We start from the raw sequence: 17,178 nt of genomic DNA on the forward strand, positions 1-17,178 counted from the left end.
GTATCAATTCTTAAAAGAGAAAACATCAGTATCACAGAAAGGAGAACTCCTATTTCAGTCTTTATTACACAAACAGATCAAGTTTTATTAAGTAAAGTAACAAGACATTTGAAAGGTACAAAAGATAGGCAGAAAAACATTCTGAGTTATAATAACACTTCATGCAGGTGGTGACTCTTCAAAAAATTAAACTGAATGACTGCTCTATATGAAGTAAATAGAGGTGAGAACATGGATTAAAAGGCCCATAAAAAAAAAAAAAAAAGTCTTCTCAATGGAATGTTTGGTTTTCACTCCTATGTCATCTGCAATTGTGGAAGATTGCATGAGATGAGGAGTAAGCATCTTGGCCTTTCATTCCTAGAAGTCAAAGGTAACTTTGATCTGGTATCAAGTGGCAGTTGATTTGAGTTATGCAACCATCTATTACAAACATGAGCATCTTGCCAGACACCTGAACTCAGCTTTTACATGTAAAGTGCATATCAAAAGTGAGGTATATTGATGAAGCTGCATAGTGAACTTTATACAATGCCTGTTTTCTTTTAGCCCTGATACTTGGCATTTTTCTTACCTTCATGATCATCAGTTATTGCACAGTCCATTTAAAAATTAGAAAAATAGAATTAATTTACAGTGCCAAGCAGCATAAAAACAGCATTTACACAATCAAAGAATACTTACTGAGAGGAAATATGACTATGGCACTACAAAAATATGTTAATAAAGGAAGACCAGTTGTGAAACCTCAAACATGACAAGCTCATGAACTGTATTTTTAAAGCAGTCTGAGTTTAGATTAAAAATTAGTTTCATATGTGTTTATTTTCAGCATAAAGGGTATTTTGGCAGCTCCTAATAAAACACATTTTACTGCAGCAGACAAAACTGTCCAGGAGCCTGGCTCTGGTACCTTTGGAGCGACTGCAGAAGGGGCATGAATGATAATAATGAAAGTGTTCCAATGCACATATCTCACAAATCGTGAGGAATGTTGTGACTACCCTGCTAGTAAAATGGTTCACAACTCAGCACACAACTGCAGTGTGCCAGTACCTTATCTTTCATATATCAAAAATATTTTTAACATTTTCATATTGCATATTTAATACAGTCTATGAAAACAGACAAGTCAGTTTCACACTGATAAAATACTGAGAATTGGGGTTGCAGGTATCTTTTAAACTCCAAGAAAAATAAAATTACAAAACAATTTGTGCAACTAGTGACATTATATTTTTCTTCTTACTTGGATGTAAAATAAAATAGGAGTAAGTTCTTGAGATTTCCAATATTGCCAGCTGCTACAGAATCTAAGCACCTCTAAGTAAATTACACCCACATAACAGTTCTCTAGAGACTTCAGCAAGATCTTCCTGCTCTCTTTTTCATGAAAACACTTTGAAAGCCTGATGATTTTGAGAGCACCTCTCTTAATGAGTTTTTAAAACATCCCTGGTGTAAGTTAACTGGACCTTTATGTAGTCCAAGATGTTTAAACCAGGAAACGTTCAATACACACAAAGTCTTTTCAGCTTTTCAAAGATTATAAAGCTGAGAATGAAATGGTATTTGTTCCTGCTGCTTTGCTGTGACAGTCTAATGGAGGATTAATTTTTGTGTTAAGTTCTATCACGTCTCTGACAAAATCATCGTTTCCTATGAAGTCTCCAGCAATGATGTTAATACATTCTTTTTGTGTTCCTGGATACTGCTTCCTCACCCAGATTTTCAAGCATGGAAGACTCCGGAGTGTCATTTCCTTCAGTGAGCCAAATGGGTGTAAAAGAATGTATCTTAAATTTTCAGTAAGGTTAATGCCCGCAACAAAGAATTTTTCTGAAACAAAAATCAAAAGGTGACACATTAAATATTCCTTTGAGGAGAACAGAAACCGCTCGGCATTGCATTAACTCCAGGTCTAGTTCTGCTGGGAATCATTAAAATGCTAACTTAAGATTGTTTCACAGACCTAGAACTGTTTCAGTGGGCTGTCTTGCTTTGTTGTGCTGTATGCCACACCAAACAGTTAACTAAAACCCAGCTCATTCCTTGAACCATCCCAGTTCAGCTAAACCCGTCTCAAGTGTTTGTTGCAGACTCACTGTTCTCCACCCACCAGTCTCCCTCTGCAAGGTGTGTTTCCACAAGGGCTGCTGCCAGCTGACTACACTTCCCACGTGACACGTGAGAACACACGGTGCATCTGCAGAAGCATTTTTCTTTGGATCAAGAGTATGCTTCTCAAGCAGTTCTTTCCCTCATCATCCCTTGGTTCTTTTCCACCATCACTCAGGTGAAGCAGCTGCTGCAGTGACATAACCTATGTACGTAGGTGCACTTGCGCATGCATTTACATCACCAGGTAAGATGACATGCATGTTGCACTCCCTCGTGGGTGGGCGAGAGCACTCGGCACCGTGCGAGTGTCTGGAGCATGCAGCATGCCCAGCAGGGTGACATCCCTCACCCCTGTGAACTCCCAACCTACTCTTTGTTTGTGTTGCACTGCCGTATCTGCCTCTTGTTTCTTTGCAGCAGCTCCCGTACGTACCTGGCCGGCCCATCCGCTTCATGCGCTCCAGATACTGGATAAGAGCGTGAGTAGAAGTTCTGTTCCCCCACCAGTACGGGATGGCAGGCCACAGCTCGCAGTGCTTCTCCAACTCCATGACTTCTTCATACGAGACTATGACCTGGTAGCCATGCTGCCACATGGTCCGCAGCGTCGGAACCACCTAGGGGAAATCACGGCCGGGTGCAAGTCAGTGGGAGCTGTGAGCCAACAAGAGCAGTGTCTGCCAAAGTTCAAATACCAAAGCGTGGCATCGCCTAGACAGCGAGGCTCAAATTTGGTTCAAACAGTTCACCCTGCAGCCAGGTGGAGCTCTGGATGGATTACAAACTGAAAACGTGTTGCAAGAGGAAGACATAGCCTGTTCTGCACAAGGAGGGTCAAGGAAAACAAAGCCCTACACCCATCTGTAGGAAAACAGATGCAGAGAAGCAGCAGTAGTTTGGGCAGCTGTCCCACACAGACCCAAATTTCTCACCACAGCCTTTAATGAAAACTTGAGTGTTCAGACACAGTAAGGCTAAAGGTAAGAAAGATATCGATTCTGATTTCTGTAAGGGGATTGTTTCAGAAATTGGGATGCCCTGGTCATCCTGCATTGAGAGAAGGTAAGAGCTGAGTCACAAACTGACTCAATGGTCCTCCATTTATTTATTTTTTTGAAACCAACATTTTAACAGGCATCTTTTTTTTTTTTTTTTTTTTAAGAACGTTGGTGGTTAAAAGCTGTGTCTGTTGTTTGTGAAGAGGAATTGGTGGCTTTAGGATGTTCCAATTAGCTTCTTACTTAAAATAAAAACCAAAGCTGAAAAATCTTAATGCAAGTCTTTGAAGAAAGCCAGGGGTTGAATGAACATAGAAATCCCTCTTGGCTTCATCCAAGCGAGAGTGTGAGCCCCAATTAGATCAGAAAATACTGCAAAATTAAGATACAAGCTACTCATGAGCTACAAAATCTGTGATTGACAGAAGTCTTTGCTTTACTACAGCTGCCTTTCTAAAGCTCAAACCTTTTTTATTATTTTTATTTTAAAGGGGGTACCAGAGATGTATACTCGAGCACAGGTGCTTATTTTGCAAACAAAGCAAAGATGAAACTGCAGATGTCTGACAAGGGATTTTTAAACCCTAATAATCCAGATCAAAGGAAGACACCTTGAATAGTTAAGGCAATTACAATTTTAAACACAAAGTAATGTTGTCACACTGTGGCCTGTGCCAGTATTACATGCAGACCTCTGCTTAGAGCTTCATAAATGCTTTGACGCTTACTTTTGTTCAACACCAGAGCTGCAGTCTTGAAAGACAGTAGATATAAGGTGATTTTAAAATAAGTGAGCAAGCACGAGGCTGTTTGATGTTAATTCTGAATTTGTGATTCTGAAAAGCCCCACAGCTACCTAACCTGCAAAGGCGTCAACTGCAGAAATCGCAAGGTCTGCTGTGCTGGTAACAGGCCCCCTGGAAATGATCCTGCTTGAGGGAAATACTTGGTGCCTCCTGTCTCCACTGCCTGTCCTCCCTCTGTTTGGACACAACTCAGAAACATTCTCTTTCTCCAGCCAGGTGAAGAAACCAAAATCTCAAACCACCACCTTCCTTCAACAAACTATCAGCAACAACTTGCCCCTCTCCCAATTAACAGTTTTTTTATTTTTAGTTTTGGAGCTGACCATGTGCCCGAAAGTAAATTTGACTGTCTTCTGCGTTGCTCTGCTCATCCACAACTTACACACTCAAGGTATTTGGGGAAACAATAAAACAATGTCACTCAGGTCTTCAGTTCTTCAGTGGAGGCCTGAATATTCAGAATCCCCTAATTTTGCTGAGAATTGTTCTATTTTAACTCTGCCATGCAAAATGCTTTGAAATGGTAATAGTCAGCCCTTACTGACACACCAGCTTCAAAGAATTAATTCGAATCGCAAACAGGGTCATCATTATCCTGCACCCCTCACATCTCCAGAGAAAACCCTCTGTTCCTGTGCATCTTTGAAATGTTAATTGTTTAACTGCTAAAAGCTTCTACACCTTGTAAAAAGAAGGGGAAGCTAAAAATCTCAACTTATGAAATATAGTATACAAGTAATTCTGATTATTAAATATAAAGCCTTTCTGGAGGGTCGGGTGACTGAAAGCTGCTAGGACGTGGCCCAACACAACTTGGAAGTTGGCCCAGTTGCCTGCTGGGGTTGGACTAGGTGACTCAGAGGTCTCTTCCAACCTAAACTACATGATTTTTATGCTACGTATAGCATCAAAATAATTTGTAATTATTGCTGTGAGAAGACTTCTGTAAGGTAATCTGAATCCCATCAGCTCAGAAGGCAGTCATCTCCACCTGAGACTGAAAGCCCTTGCCATAGTCTGGACTGTATTTTTAACAACCCTTCTTCAAAAAATCAGTCAGAACAGTGGGAGGCAGTTGTGTCCCCTACTGTTATCCCACAACTCAACGGACATGACAGTCCAATTTAATTCCCTCCTCCACACTAAGGGATGTAGGTTTGCTATATTTCCTCAATTTTATTAAGTAAAGACCTATTTCCAATGCGGCAAATGTTTCCTAGTTTAAAAATACAGCACAATCAGAAAACATATGACAATTGTGAACCAAAGGCCTCACTGTAATATATCATCCTTTAAAAAAGGTGGGAAAAAATCTCACACTTACATTTCTGGGACACAGCTTACACTGGAAAATCTCTTTTATACAGGCAATAAGATGACAGTGATGTTTCTTGTTTAATCCGTCAAAATTCCTGCAGGCTAAGATAACAACTTCCTGAGGATGAGTTTCCAACCACTTTAACACTTCCCACAGAATATCCTACAAGAGATAGTCATGGCAAATCGTTTATATTACCCTGGGGAAAGAAGTAAAACAAGCAGAGCATTGACAGTGAAGTAGAACCACCAAATCAGCATAGGTCTTGGAGTATGGACATCTGACAGCCCACAGGATGTTCCAGAGAGAAGCACCCCAGGAAAACCTTTCTGCAGGTCCGCGATGATTTGCTCTGGATGTGGGTCTAGCACAATATTCTTAGCAGTTTTATATTTTGATAATATAATACCTATGATAATACCTATGATAATATAATACCTTTTGATAATGATAATTCCTATGAACCTCCTACTTCTTAGAGGCAGGTTAGCAGTAAACCCATCTCCCCAAGCTTCTTTAAGGGCAAACACTGTGTTAGTGGCAAACTGGAAAACAGGGGAAAGCTCTGCACTTGCTCAAACAGGACCTGTTCTCCCCGGTTGTTACAGGCAATGACACTGCTTGGAGCCCACCCATCACTAGCAGGGTGGGCAGGCACTACATCTAACTGTCTGCTCGAGCATGCCATGACATGAAGGGTCCAGACCCCCAATATGAAGCATGAAACCAAAGTTTAGGCAGTTAGGCTACAAACTAAAGCTGCATTTGCTGGGATCTGTACAGCCAGGCGCAGATGAACGCACAGCCAGCTAAGAAAGACGTGAACTGGTCCACAGTGAGAGAGCACATGCAAAAGAGCAACTCACAGCAGTGTCTCCACAGTAGCTGACAGTAATTTGATCATGGGATCCAGACTCGAGTCTCTCTGTCTTTCAGGGAAATACTTTTTCCTCAAAAAAAAAAATGTTTCTATGATTTTATTAGGCTTTTAACACCTTTTCCTTTTTAGTAACACCTGTCCTTATCAGGGAAATGGGACAGCCCTAGGTAGCATCCTGGAACAACACAGGATAAACCCCAGAAACATCAGAACCCCAGAAACACATGCTATGGGGGTAGGTGGTAGAGAGCAAGGCACAACAGTTCCAGATGGATGCTGAAATGTTCCAGCCCTGTAACCTGCCCTACCAATCTTCTCTAGTTTGAGGTCCTCACGTTAGGAAATCAAATAACCTATTCAGAAGACCTTGGGCCATCATTTTCAGATTGTGATGACTCTTAGATAAAACAAGCAGCACTGTGCGTAGAGCCATTCTGAAGGCAAGGACAATACCTGTACAACAACAGTCGTGTACACCATGTGCACGAAGTACAGATTCATTGATGGATCATTGGCCTTGTGGGCAATCCGAAAATCCAAGTATCTAACGCCGGCCTCAAGTTGCTCCGTCACAGTCAGTACCTGAAGGGTGAAACAGAAGACAAAGGTCCCGAGAGCCTGGAAGGTATCTGTTTCTTTAGATTAGATAACTGGAAGAGGTGTATCAAATTAGCCCTATGATATTTTTCACAGGTCTTTCATCTTTAAGATGGTGCTGTAAGGCACCAAGTCACAATTCATATTATTTTACTATCTGACAAGAGGGATCCTGATTTCCCTGCAGAATACACCCCAGACACAGATTAGATTAGTTTCAGACCTCTGCATTTGTCGTGTTCTGAAAGTCAAAGATTCATTAACCTGTGCATAAATACACGATCACTGTTCACAAGACTATTTGTATAAACAAAACCTGCAGGATCAGCACCTTCGAAATTCTGTATATATTTTGTTAGATCAAAGACTTCACCACGGATGTCTCTGCGGAGCTCACTCATCCTCAACAGAAGGAAAAACAAGAATAGAAAAAAATACTAGCTATTGTTCTTTCTTATTAGGGCAAAGTCTCTTAAAAAAAGTTTAATCAACTTGCAGAAGTCCTACAAAACAGAGGATCCCTTCTATTTTAAGTTTCTTTCGGACCTCCCCTACCGACTTTGAGGGCTAAGTGGAACATGTGATAAAGCTGAGTTTCTGGGGCAAAAAATCCCAAATGGTACATCTCTTATCTATATCAAGACTCTTTCATTAAGAAAATAGAAGCAACTTAAATTAATACACTTAAATACTAATTTGTTTCAGTTCAACCTGCTTGTATGGACAACACTTTCAGGTCTCAGAAAAAATACTCTGCACTGATTTAGGCCTGAAAGGCTTCAGCAAAACTAAACCAATGCAAGGTGTTGTGCCCGATGAACCACAGCGGTGGCATTAGCGCCCGGACAGAGCTCAGACAGGTAGCAGGATGTTCACCCTGCCTGGCTTTCACCATCCAACTCTCTGCTCCTAGGAGGGGAGTTTTATCTCCCCTGGCCGTGCCTGAGCTGCAGGGCTGGGGAGCAGCCCTGTGTGACCTGGAGTGCAAGTAGTGGGGTGCCTCTGACCACAGGAGCTGCCAGCAGCAACCTCCACGCCTGCTCGGTCTCCTCCAGGCTGGAGAAGCTGAGGGAGAGACCCAGGGGTCACTGGAGATGGGGAAGTATATGGTTGTAGGTCATATATAACCTTTGTGGCCAGAAAGAGCACCAGAATAAGCTGCTCTGAACTGTCCCTTGGAGAAACTTCTTCCTTTCCACTGGCTGCACGGGAAAACCAGAGAGATTTGGCTCCTTAATTCATCACCTGCATTTGGATACTCAATTAGACACTGTGAATACTGGCCCCAAGGGCAAAATGTAAGAGGAGGCCTTGTGGAGCGATCCTGCCCGGTGCTGCAGCCTCACACCAGGCATCCAGAGCACAAGTGGAGATCGCACACCCAGCATCAGCCACCATGCAGCCAAGACCTGGGGCTGAAACAGAACAGCCAAGGCTGAAGCCAGGCATCTCCGAGGCATTGGGCCATCCAGGAACGCGTGGGCCCTACCACTGGTAGGACTCCTTGATCTGGGTGCTCCAGATACCAACGGGTGGAGTCACCTCCCTGCAGGGACGGCTGGGCACCGCGGCACGTTTCCTGCTCAGCAAGCCGGGCTCGGGCCAGAAAATGAGTGCAAAGGTGTGTGGAGCTTCTTTGTCCCCTCCAGGGTCACCTCATCAGCCAGCGGCCTGCAGGGCAGGAGCTTTCTGAATCTGACAAGGGCTTACGGCACAAAGCAAAAGAGCAGCTCAAGAACAGGCGCTGTGACGAGCGAGTGACCTTGCACATCAATCTGTGACTTACGTGGTGACCCGGAGCGTCCGAGCCTCCCGTGTGCCAGGGCTGCTCGAGCACAGCACAAGGAGCCTAGGCATAATCATTGTCATTTATCAATTATTCAGTTTTAATTCACTAATCATGAACCGCTCCTTCAAAAAGAACAAAAGTGAAAGGATTTCTGGTGCCTCTTTGATGCCAGCGAAGCCTGTTCTTTAGAAAAATCTTCAAAAGCTCTAACTTAAATTATGATTCCCAATTTTGTCTTTAACGGGTATTTGTGAGGAACAGCAAGAGATAACTGCTACCTTAAAATGTAGTCATTTTAAAAAACGAACTAAACCTTATGTGAGGTGTCAGACCTTCATTCTCTTGATCTGTAATGGTAAAAGTTCCCTTAACCAATAGTTTTTTCTTTGCTGCTCACTGAAATATTTACACAATAAAGCAAGGGAAAACAACAGACACCTCACACAACAGTGACAGTACAAACAATGGGATTACCTTCTGAACACAGTGCAAGAAAAGAAAAACCCTTTTACTGGCTTCCTTTGATAATACTGATATTAAATGTTAACAATAACAATAAACATGCCAAAAGGATGATGGGTTTCTACTAACAAGTGGTCAGTTTTAAGCAACATCTTTGTGAATCCTCCCTGCCTAAGCTGAATGATTTTTTTCCCTGCAAAAATAAAGTAAAAATAAAAAAAGATCTGGTATGTACAGCACAGGTATTTCATGAGAGCACAGATTTCTAGGCTAGAATAGAAATAGGAAGTTCTATTCTCTCATTGCTGTGTGGGAGAACATGACCACCCTCAGCACAGCAGCACATACTTCATATTTGTTCAGGCCTGGGAGTGTTGGACAACACTTACCTGCGTTATAGACCACTTCATAATGATCGGGCGTACAATGCAGGGCATAAATTTATTTAAAAACTCCACCAGCTTCGATTCATTGCCGCTAACGGCCGAGTTTTTATCCAAGCAGTACGTCATAGTGTCGTGACTCCCTGTGGAATACAAAGGTAAATGTTAAATGAATGTCATTTCTTAATTACTCAAATGCCACAAGACATGGTTATACTGCAGGCACACGCCTGACACACCACCTCATTTCCAAAACATACCTGTGTATTGCTTGTAGGTATGTATATTGCCCATGTAGGTATGGTCAAAAGGTGGGCTCTTCTACAGAGATCGCCCACCTGACATTGTCAGCACGAAATCCACATGAAGGAAGGGCACTGAGACTTGTCAATATTTTTCCCTGAAGTAATTCTTTTCCTTGAATCTATTTGGAATTTGTCCCAATTTCAGACTTGTTCAGGATTTCATGCCCATGCCCCTCACCTTTGCCCAGGAAAATATACAGAACCATGCCTGAAAGCTGAAATTCACTTTCTTACACCTTTGATTGGACCAACTCCTAATCTGGCACTTAACGCATTTGTATCTTAAATATCTGGTAAGATCGCCTCCCTGAACAAAACACGGGTGCTTGAAGGCTTCAGAGACAAATCTAATCTAAGTTTGCATGTGACAGACGGGCAGGATCCACCTTTCAGACTTCAGAACTACCTCTTTCCAGCACAGAGAATTACAAGTTACGTATTAGAGTCAAGTACAGCGTGTCCAAATGTTTGACTTCCAAGAAATGTTAAGCCTGACACAGCTCTTGCATCATATTTAGATGAACCTCCATGTCTGGTTTCTTCGGTACAGGCAGCCAGCGTTTTTGCTAGCTTCTTCTGTTCCATTACTTCTTCTGATTTTGAAAAGCATCGATAAGCTAACAACTCCGTGAAGTGATTTGCTAGGATCTTTACACAGTACCTGCAAGGAATTTGCATATCATTTTGGTTTTTAAGTCTTCTGTCAAAGCATTCACTGTCTTACTGGTGCCAATGGCAATACTTCCAGTAGCCAAAGGAAAAGGACAGGGTTGTATTTGAAACAGAGAAAATCATTTAAAATGGTCAGAAATTGCTTAATGTCTCAGTATTTTTCACCTTTACAATCTGCTTTCTGCCTCTATTTTCCTGCTTTAAGCACCCAAGCTAAGATTACTGCAGAGGGAAGTTTGACAATGAGGGCAGTCAAAGAAGTTTGCCCTAAAAGATGAAGGAGTCAAACCACTAAATCCACATGGACTAAATCCAAGTCTGAGAGAAGGGAACAGGATTCCAGCCATGGGTGTTGCATCTGCTGATGCCAACCAGCCTGCGGATAATAACCTTTCATTTAGGAGTCTTCTTGTGATGTCAGTGGGTTACAGTGATAAGAGGAAGATGGCATATCCATGATGCAACGAATACAGTGCAAAGACAGTGAGGTAGCAAAAAATAAAAATAAAAATGCAGTTTTGGAACTTGAAATGGCATCCCCTGCGGCACCATGGTGACCCTGGCACAACTCAGCATCAGTTTCTGAAAGCTGCCTCTGTCTCGTCATGATTTCAGAACACACTTTCTCAGGTTTCCTGAGTGCCTTGTTGTCTTCTTTATCTGAGACGAGCCCAGCCATCCCACTCCGGGAACCCCTTGGCTTGTGACACCTTTACCATGTCCTAGGGACCAGACGGACAGGCCTGGCTTCTGTGAGGAGGTCTAACAGCTTCTGTTTCCTAACTGAGTTTCCCCCAGACGTTGCTCCCTCTGACGACCTGCCAGAGCTGTCCTGACCTGGTTGGTCTTAATTTGTTTTGTTCTGACCTGGGCTGGACGAGTTTTGTAGGTCAAATGGAGAAGCAACAAAACCTTCCAAGCTACATGTCCTGCAGTGCTCAGAAAAATTGTACAGCGTTTGCCAAAATGGACTCAGAATCACAGAACATCCTGAGTTGGAAGGGATCCATGAGGATCATTGATTCCAACTCCCTGCTCCACAGAGGCCCATCCAAAGATCAAACCACACGTCTGAAGAGTTGTCCAAATGCTTCTTGCACTCCGTCAGGCTTGGTGCTGTGACCTTGTCCCGGGGGAGCCTGTCCCAGTGCCCGACCACCCTCTGGGTGCAGAGCCTTTTCCTGATATCCAGCCTGAACCGACCCTGCCGCAGCTTCATGCCATTCTGCAGCCGTTCTTCTCTGCCTGCCTGTTCTGCGTGCAGATTTGCTCATGAGAACAGCAAACATTCACAAGAATGCCAACGTCACTGTTAGGAGAAGTGCCAGGAAGTCAAAAGCACACATCAGCAGTTTCTCAGCTTTCAACCAAGAAACATCACTGTGAAAGCTCTTTAGAAATAACACTGTTCCTTTTCATTGAAAACCACAGAGCATGATACTGACTTTTGGAACAATTTTTGCAAGAGGAATAGAAGATAAAAAGAGAACATGACCTTTCTTCTGTCATAAGATAGTTACTTATTTTCTTATTTTGTTAATTAAAAAAGAAATTAGATTTTCTTTATAATATCTGAGTACTCTTATTTAGACTTTATCCAAAAACTGAGAGGTGTGCTTGTTTTGATGTTAACATCACTTTAAATTTCACATCCAAAAAGTCACCGTGAAGTAAGTTTCTGCTCTTCACTTTAAATCATATTCCGCTATTCCACGAGGGGTAGAAGAGCTCCACCACAGTTCTCAGGTCCTCCCAGGGCTCTGCTCACTGAAGACAAGACTTGATTTTCCTCGTTATCTCTAAATACAGCTTTGCTAAGTTAACCTAGGATTCTCTAACCTACATAAAACATCCATCCACATGCTGTGCTGCTTTCCACCCAAACCGTCACATCTAAAGGTGCGAGAGAAAATGTGGGCTGGACTGTCCTTCTGTACCATTCTCACTGGGGAGGCAAAGTGCTCAAGAGCTAACAGTCCTCTGGTGCCTTCCCACAAGCCAGTGAAAACAGGTTCTCCTGTAAATTCTTTAGGCAGAATGAGAAAAAAAAATCTCCCCAGGGCAGCAGAGAGAACCAGCAATATGACCCCAAAAATGCTAATGATAAGCAGGTCTGGATGCAGTACCAAGGAGGACTCCAACTATAATGCAGGTGCATTTACCCATAACTGCATAAATCTAGTTTTACATATTAGAAAAAAAAATGGCCAAGGTGAGCAAATGCTCAGATTATTAGAACTGATCTGACAAGATGATTCAGAATCATCTTGTGCATCTTGATGCCAAAGAAGTCTCACTTTCTTCCCTTTCCTCAAGAGATCATTTTTCCCCTCCCCTCTAAGAAACCCCCCAAAATACAAAATAAAGATATTCATACACTTGCACACGCCACACAAACACTCCCCCAAGCCCTTCTCCCACACGCTGACCCAAATAATAAATATAGCCATCCTGAAATGGCACAAACAGGATGTTCCAGTGCTGAAGTGACATACCAATAACGCATCACAGGACAAAAGTTAATCTTTACCTGGAAGAGCTAAGTTATAGAGGGGAATATCCCAGAGCTTTTCAGGTAACTCTGACATCCACTGGCCATTTTCGTGGCACACATGAAGGGAGGTTTGCAAAGGGCCTTCCATTAGTACCTGTTCTAGGACGTCATAGGCTGTCCTGGGAGGAAAAAAAGAAAAAGATAACTAAATTATTCCATACACTGTGGCTGAGTTAATGCCATTGGACCTGTGCAGAATGTATTTATACGTGCTGTAAAACGTCAACCCTTCTCTCAAGTTGCAGCAGCAAAATGTCAAGAGCCTCACAGGCACAGGATACACTGCTCCTGCTAATATTGCCTTCCCACACAATGCCAAAGGGACGATCCAGCTCTGAACTTGCAAAGTGACCCACTGAAAGAAAAACAGAGCCAAGACAAACATGAGCAGCTTTGTCAGTGTGGAGAAATGACTGTCTACGTTGGCTATATCAACTACCAGAGCAAGCTATAGCCTGCTTCCAGAGGGAAACACTGTCTGTTCCCAAATCCTTGGCAGCCCCCAGGGGCATGACGGCAGGGCCAGGCAGGGGCTGGGTCTGCAGGCCCCTCGAGAGCACAAAGCTTCAGTCCAGTCACTGCAGCACCGCCTCTGCCAGACACGGGATCTTCACATCATGCTGGCCTCTGGAGTCTGAGAAAAATTCCATCTCCTTACACCCCGCTTTGACAAGATCTCTTGATGTCTGTCCTTATTACTGCTGCTAAGTCCGTGACCTCAAGTATTTCAGTTGGTCAGACCTTCCTGAAAGCTACTCTGGAAGCGTTCTTCTTGGATAAGTATCTCCAGGATCTCCTGGAAAATTTGCAATAGTTACTCAGGAGTGCCAGCAGGTGAAACTCAGGTGAGAATTCAAGCTCATCACTAGGGCCTGCTAGAGTTATTCTGTTCATTTTTCGCTTTATTTTCTCCTGAACAATACAGAACATGAGGATGAGATCCTCATGCCATTTTTTTTCTTTCTAGGATGTTGCCTGAAGGTCGGGTTTTGTTTGTGAAGCCTTCCTTCTTTCCACTAGTGTTAAGGTTTTACCTGTTGTTTTTTGTCCCCAGCTAGGTAGTAGAACACTTTTTTAGACCATGGCACAGTGATCAGCAGCAATAACATCACATCTTCCATTTCCTTTTCAAAAAGCTGGCACTGTAAATGTTTCCTTCCTGCAGAGACAGCAGTCACATATGCATCGTGCAGGCTTTGTGCTGCACCAGCCCTCCTGACTTGTCCCTGTTCCTTCTTGCTGCATCTCTGCACATTGAGTCCCCAGGTTGTTTCTCCCCAAAACATTCTTTCAGCTGTTTTGGGAGGTGGCCGGTTCTTCAGCATTTACAAGCGAGCCGTGCTATTTATATGAAGAACCCGTGGTTTCCTTAAACACAGCACAATGCATTTTTTTGACAGTCACATGAGGTCATCTGAAAAGTAACGTGAGGAATGGCTGTCCTAAGCTTTACGCACACACCAGATATAGCAGGTACAATCGGCTTTTGCATTTGCTGATGCATGATGCACGTAGCATCGCTCGTCCAACCTGCCTGGCTGCGCGTTTGGTGTGGCTTTGACTGGGTCTAATTGAGTACTTCCACCCCAGTTACGATAAGGACGGGATCCCGTCCTCCAAGGGAAGTGCCCAGCGGCCGCAGCCTGGTGACAGCACAGCGACACTGCCCACGTGTCCTGGGGTTTTCCGCCTGGCAAAGAGCGGCTGCCTCGGAGGTTACCCGCACACACGCACAAGACCCTTGCGCAAGCAAGGAAGAAGTGGTTTGAACCTGCTCCCCTGGTCTGCTTGCTAAAAACAGAGCAGGTATTTGATGGGCTCGGTGCAAAGGCCAGTGGAAAAACTCCCATGGGTTTATTTTTTAAAAAGTGCAGATCTCCTTGTCATGGATGAGCAAATAGTCTCTACGTGCCACATCTGGCACATTTAAGTTGAAATCTCAGCAGGATCACCTCAGACATCTCCCAGCTCTGCAATATAACATGCTGACCCTCTGCCGCCCGCAGACCCCGTGCTCCGACAGCGGAGGCTTCCTGCTGCTCTCGTCCCCTTCTGCTGCATTTTGTGGCTCGTCTGACTGCACAGCACTGCTCTCCCAGGGCTGCCCTGCTCCTTTGCAGGAGCGATGCCCCCAGGCCATGCCGGAGCTGTACCCACTGCCACCCTCTCCACAGAGTATTTTCACTGCCACGGCTGACACGGGCACAGCCCCCCGGCCCTCCACCAGCCGCAGCTCTGCCGCACGGGGGCTGTCACCCAGGGGTGGTTGGGCAGTGAGAAGCCACCAAGCCGGGAGTCCTTGCGGAGAGACCACTTCCCTCCTCCTCCTCCATCCAGCCTCAGCTTTCTGCTGACCCTCCAAGGACCCAGCTCATTCAAAGCCAGAAATTAAGCTACCCCTGCTGAAAAAGATTTGGGTTTCTGCCACATTCGTCCCTCACAGGGGATGCCCAGTGACCTCTCAGCTGGCACAGTCACTGCCCTGACCCCAGTGGGACCCGGGCACTCCGTGAGGGGCATCCTGCTGGGCTGGGGGAAGCCAGCAGTGACAGAAATGTCGAGACCAAGCCGTGCTGTGGTCCGGCTGCTCAAACCCCATACAAAAGCAGGCTCTGCCCCAAGCACAGCACAGCCCCTCGCTGCGCACTCCACACCCAGCTCCCGGCTTGTACCTTGTGTCAGCGAGGCGGCACGTCCTTTCGGGAGAAACCACGGCTAGCCTGCAGGAACGAAATCACAACCCTTAGCTATAACCATAAGTAAATCTCACAGTTTACTCCCCCGTACGGTGTCTTTATTCCCAGCTCCCAGCCTGACAGCAGTGCCACAGAGCCGCTGCCTGCTTTCCGACCCGACCCGGGGCAGTCCCAGTGCAGAATAATGACACTTTAAAACAAAACGAGCCCTAAAATACGGAACCCATCTGGGGTGCCTGAGACCACCGCCCTGACAAAACCCAGCCACGGCGCTGCCCTGCCCGCAGCCGTGCCCCCTGCCCGCAGCAGGGCGGGCGGGCGGCTCCCCCCTCAGCCCCCTCAGCCCCCTCGCTCCTCACCTCCTCGCAGCAGCAGCGGCACCGCCGCCATCCCGCTCCCCGGGGCCTGCCGGGGCTCCCCGGCACAGCCGCGGGCACAGCCGGGGCCGGGCGGGGCCGAGGCCGGGGCTGGAGCCGGGGCTGGGGCCGGGGCAGGCCCCGTGCAGGTGGCGGAGGGGCGGGAGGAGCCCGCGGCTGGCTGGGGGTGGAAGGGAGCAGCGGGGAGGGCGTTAAAGCACGAAAATATAAATAAATAAATAAATAAATAAATAATAAATAAATAAAAAGTCTTAAAAATACATGAGTGGTACCTGAGGTGTCTGCGGCTTCGTCCCTTTCTCGCTGTTTCTGTTCTTCAGTTTCTTTTCCTCATCTTGCCCCTCTCGCACCCGTGAGGCAGTTCGGGCATGCACCCCTATTTATGCCGGCGCCCCGCAGAAATCCAGGCAAGCGCCTCAAAGAGCTGTCCTGTGGAAGCAGGCAGGCGGTGAGGCAGGGAGGGAGTGCCCCAGGGAGGCAAACACGCAAAGCCTCGGTGCGGTTTTGGGAGCAGGGTGCCCGCAGGGCCTCTCGTCACCCCTCCTAGGGGGTCACCTGCAGTGGGGCTGCGGGGTCACACCGCCGCCAGGACGAGGGAAAATTGAGGCTGCTGCCGTGCCGTGCCTCTTCACGCAAGGGCGTATCTTCCAGATACCCCTGCTTCACTATCGCAGCTTTGCAGAGGAAAAAGGAAGAGCCGTGCTCTTGCACAGAGCGAAACTTGGCAGGGTGGCAGCGGGCAGAGCTGGTTAACATCCAGCCACCAAGCCACTTCCCTCGGCAGTCCCAGTGCCAGAGCTCAGACTGCTGTGTGTAGACCAACACTCCTCTAAATCATCCCCAAATTTTCGGGAGATACAGAATAGACATGGAACAGGTTGCAAAGGTAGGAACCAAAAGGACAAGATGCCCAGAGGGGTGAAGTTGAGCGAAAGAGAAAGCAATAAAGAGGAGATGCTGGTTACAGGCTGTGGGGGTTTCCATAGGCGTGACAGAAAGTGTCTGAGAACAGTTTCAGGAGAACCATCATGTGTGAAGTTGTCAGGACTAATTGGAAAATACGGCTGTGGAGAGGAAGAGTTGCAAGAATTGTGGAAAGGAAGAATTGCAAGCTATTTTTGTGTTGATTTGAAATGAACAACAGAAAGCTCAAAAACAAACAAACAAACAAGCAAAAACTATGGAGGTGAAGTACCAAAATATTTTATTCTGGAGGCATT

At 45.4% G+C, this 17,178-nt stretch overlaps 1 protein-coding gene across 4 annotated transcripts; it reads right to left on the reverse strand.

Annotated features, from left to right (window-relative positions):
- Positions 1-60: 60 nt before the first annotated feature.
- PLCXD1 (phosphatidylinositol specific phospholipase C X domain containing 1) lies at positions 61-16,672 on the reverse strand. Of its 4 annotated transcripts, XM_038173163.2 has the most exons (9): positions 16,514-16,662; positions 16,231-16,387; positions 15,558-15,605; positions 12,862-13,004; positions 9,361-9,497; positions 6,577-6,705; positions 5,250-5,405; positions 2,555-2,738; positions 61-1,839 (listed from the first exon to the last, which is right to left on the reverse strand). In XM_038173163.2, the coding sequence occupies exons 4-9, from the start codon at positions 12,971-12,973 to the stop codon at positions 1,547-1,549; spliced, it is 1,011 nt and encodes a 336-aa protein (XP_038029091.1). In that variant the 5' UTR covers positions 12,974-13,004; positions 15,558-15,605; positions 16,231-16,387; positions 16,514-16,662; the 3' UTR covers positions 61-1,546. The 4 variants fall into 4 exon arrangements, with proteins under 4 accessions (XP_038029091.1, XP_038029090.1, XP_038029092.1 ...); XM_038173162.2 differs by having other exon boundaries at positions 16,231-16,664; XM_038173164.2 differs by lacking the exons at positions 16,231-16,387; positions 16,514-16,662 and adding an exon at positions 15,941-16,065.
- Positions 16,673-17,178: the final 506 nt, after the last annotated feature.

The sequence above is a fragment of the Anas platyrhynchos genome, chromosome 1 (assembly GCF_047663525.1).
Source record: "Anas platyrhynchos isolate ZD024472 breed Pekin duck chromosome 1, IASCAAS_PekinDuck_T2T, whole genome shotgun sequence".
In the NCBI taxonomy this organism is placed as follows: Eukaryota; Metazoa; Chordata; class Aves; order Anseriformes; family Anatidae; genus Anas; species Anas platyrhynchos.

Bases quoted from the DNA above. Each gene is read 5' to 3' on its own strand.
- PLCXD1 (XM_038173162.2), bottom strand. From the start codon at position 12,973: ATGGAAGGCCCTTTGCAAACCTCCCTTCATGTGTGCCACGAAAATGGC. The intron at 9,498-12,861 runs GTAAAGATTAAC...TGTATTCCACAG, and splicing joins CTATAACTTAGCTCTTCCAG to GGAGTCACGACACTATGACG. The intron at 2,739-5,249 runs GTAAGTGTGAGA...GATTTCCCCTAG, and splicing joins GTAAGCTGTGTCCCAGAAAT to GTGGTTCCGACGCTGCGGAC.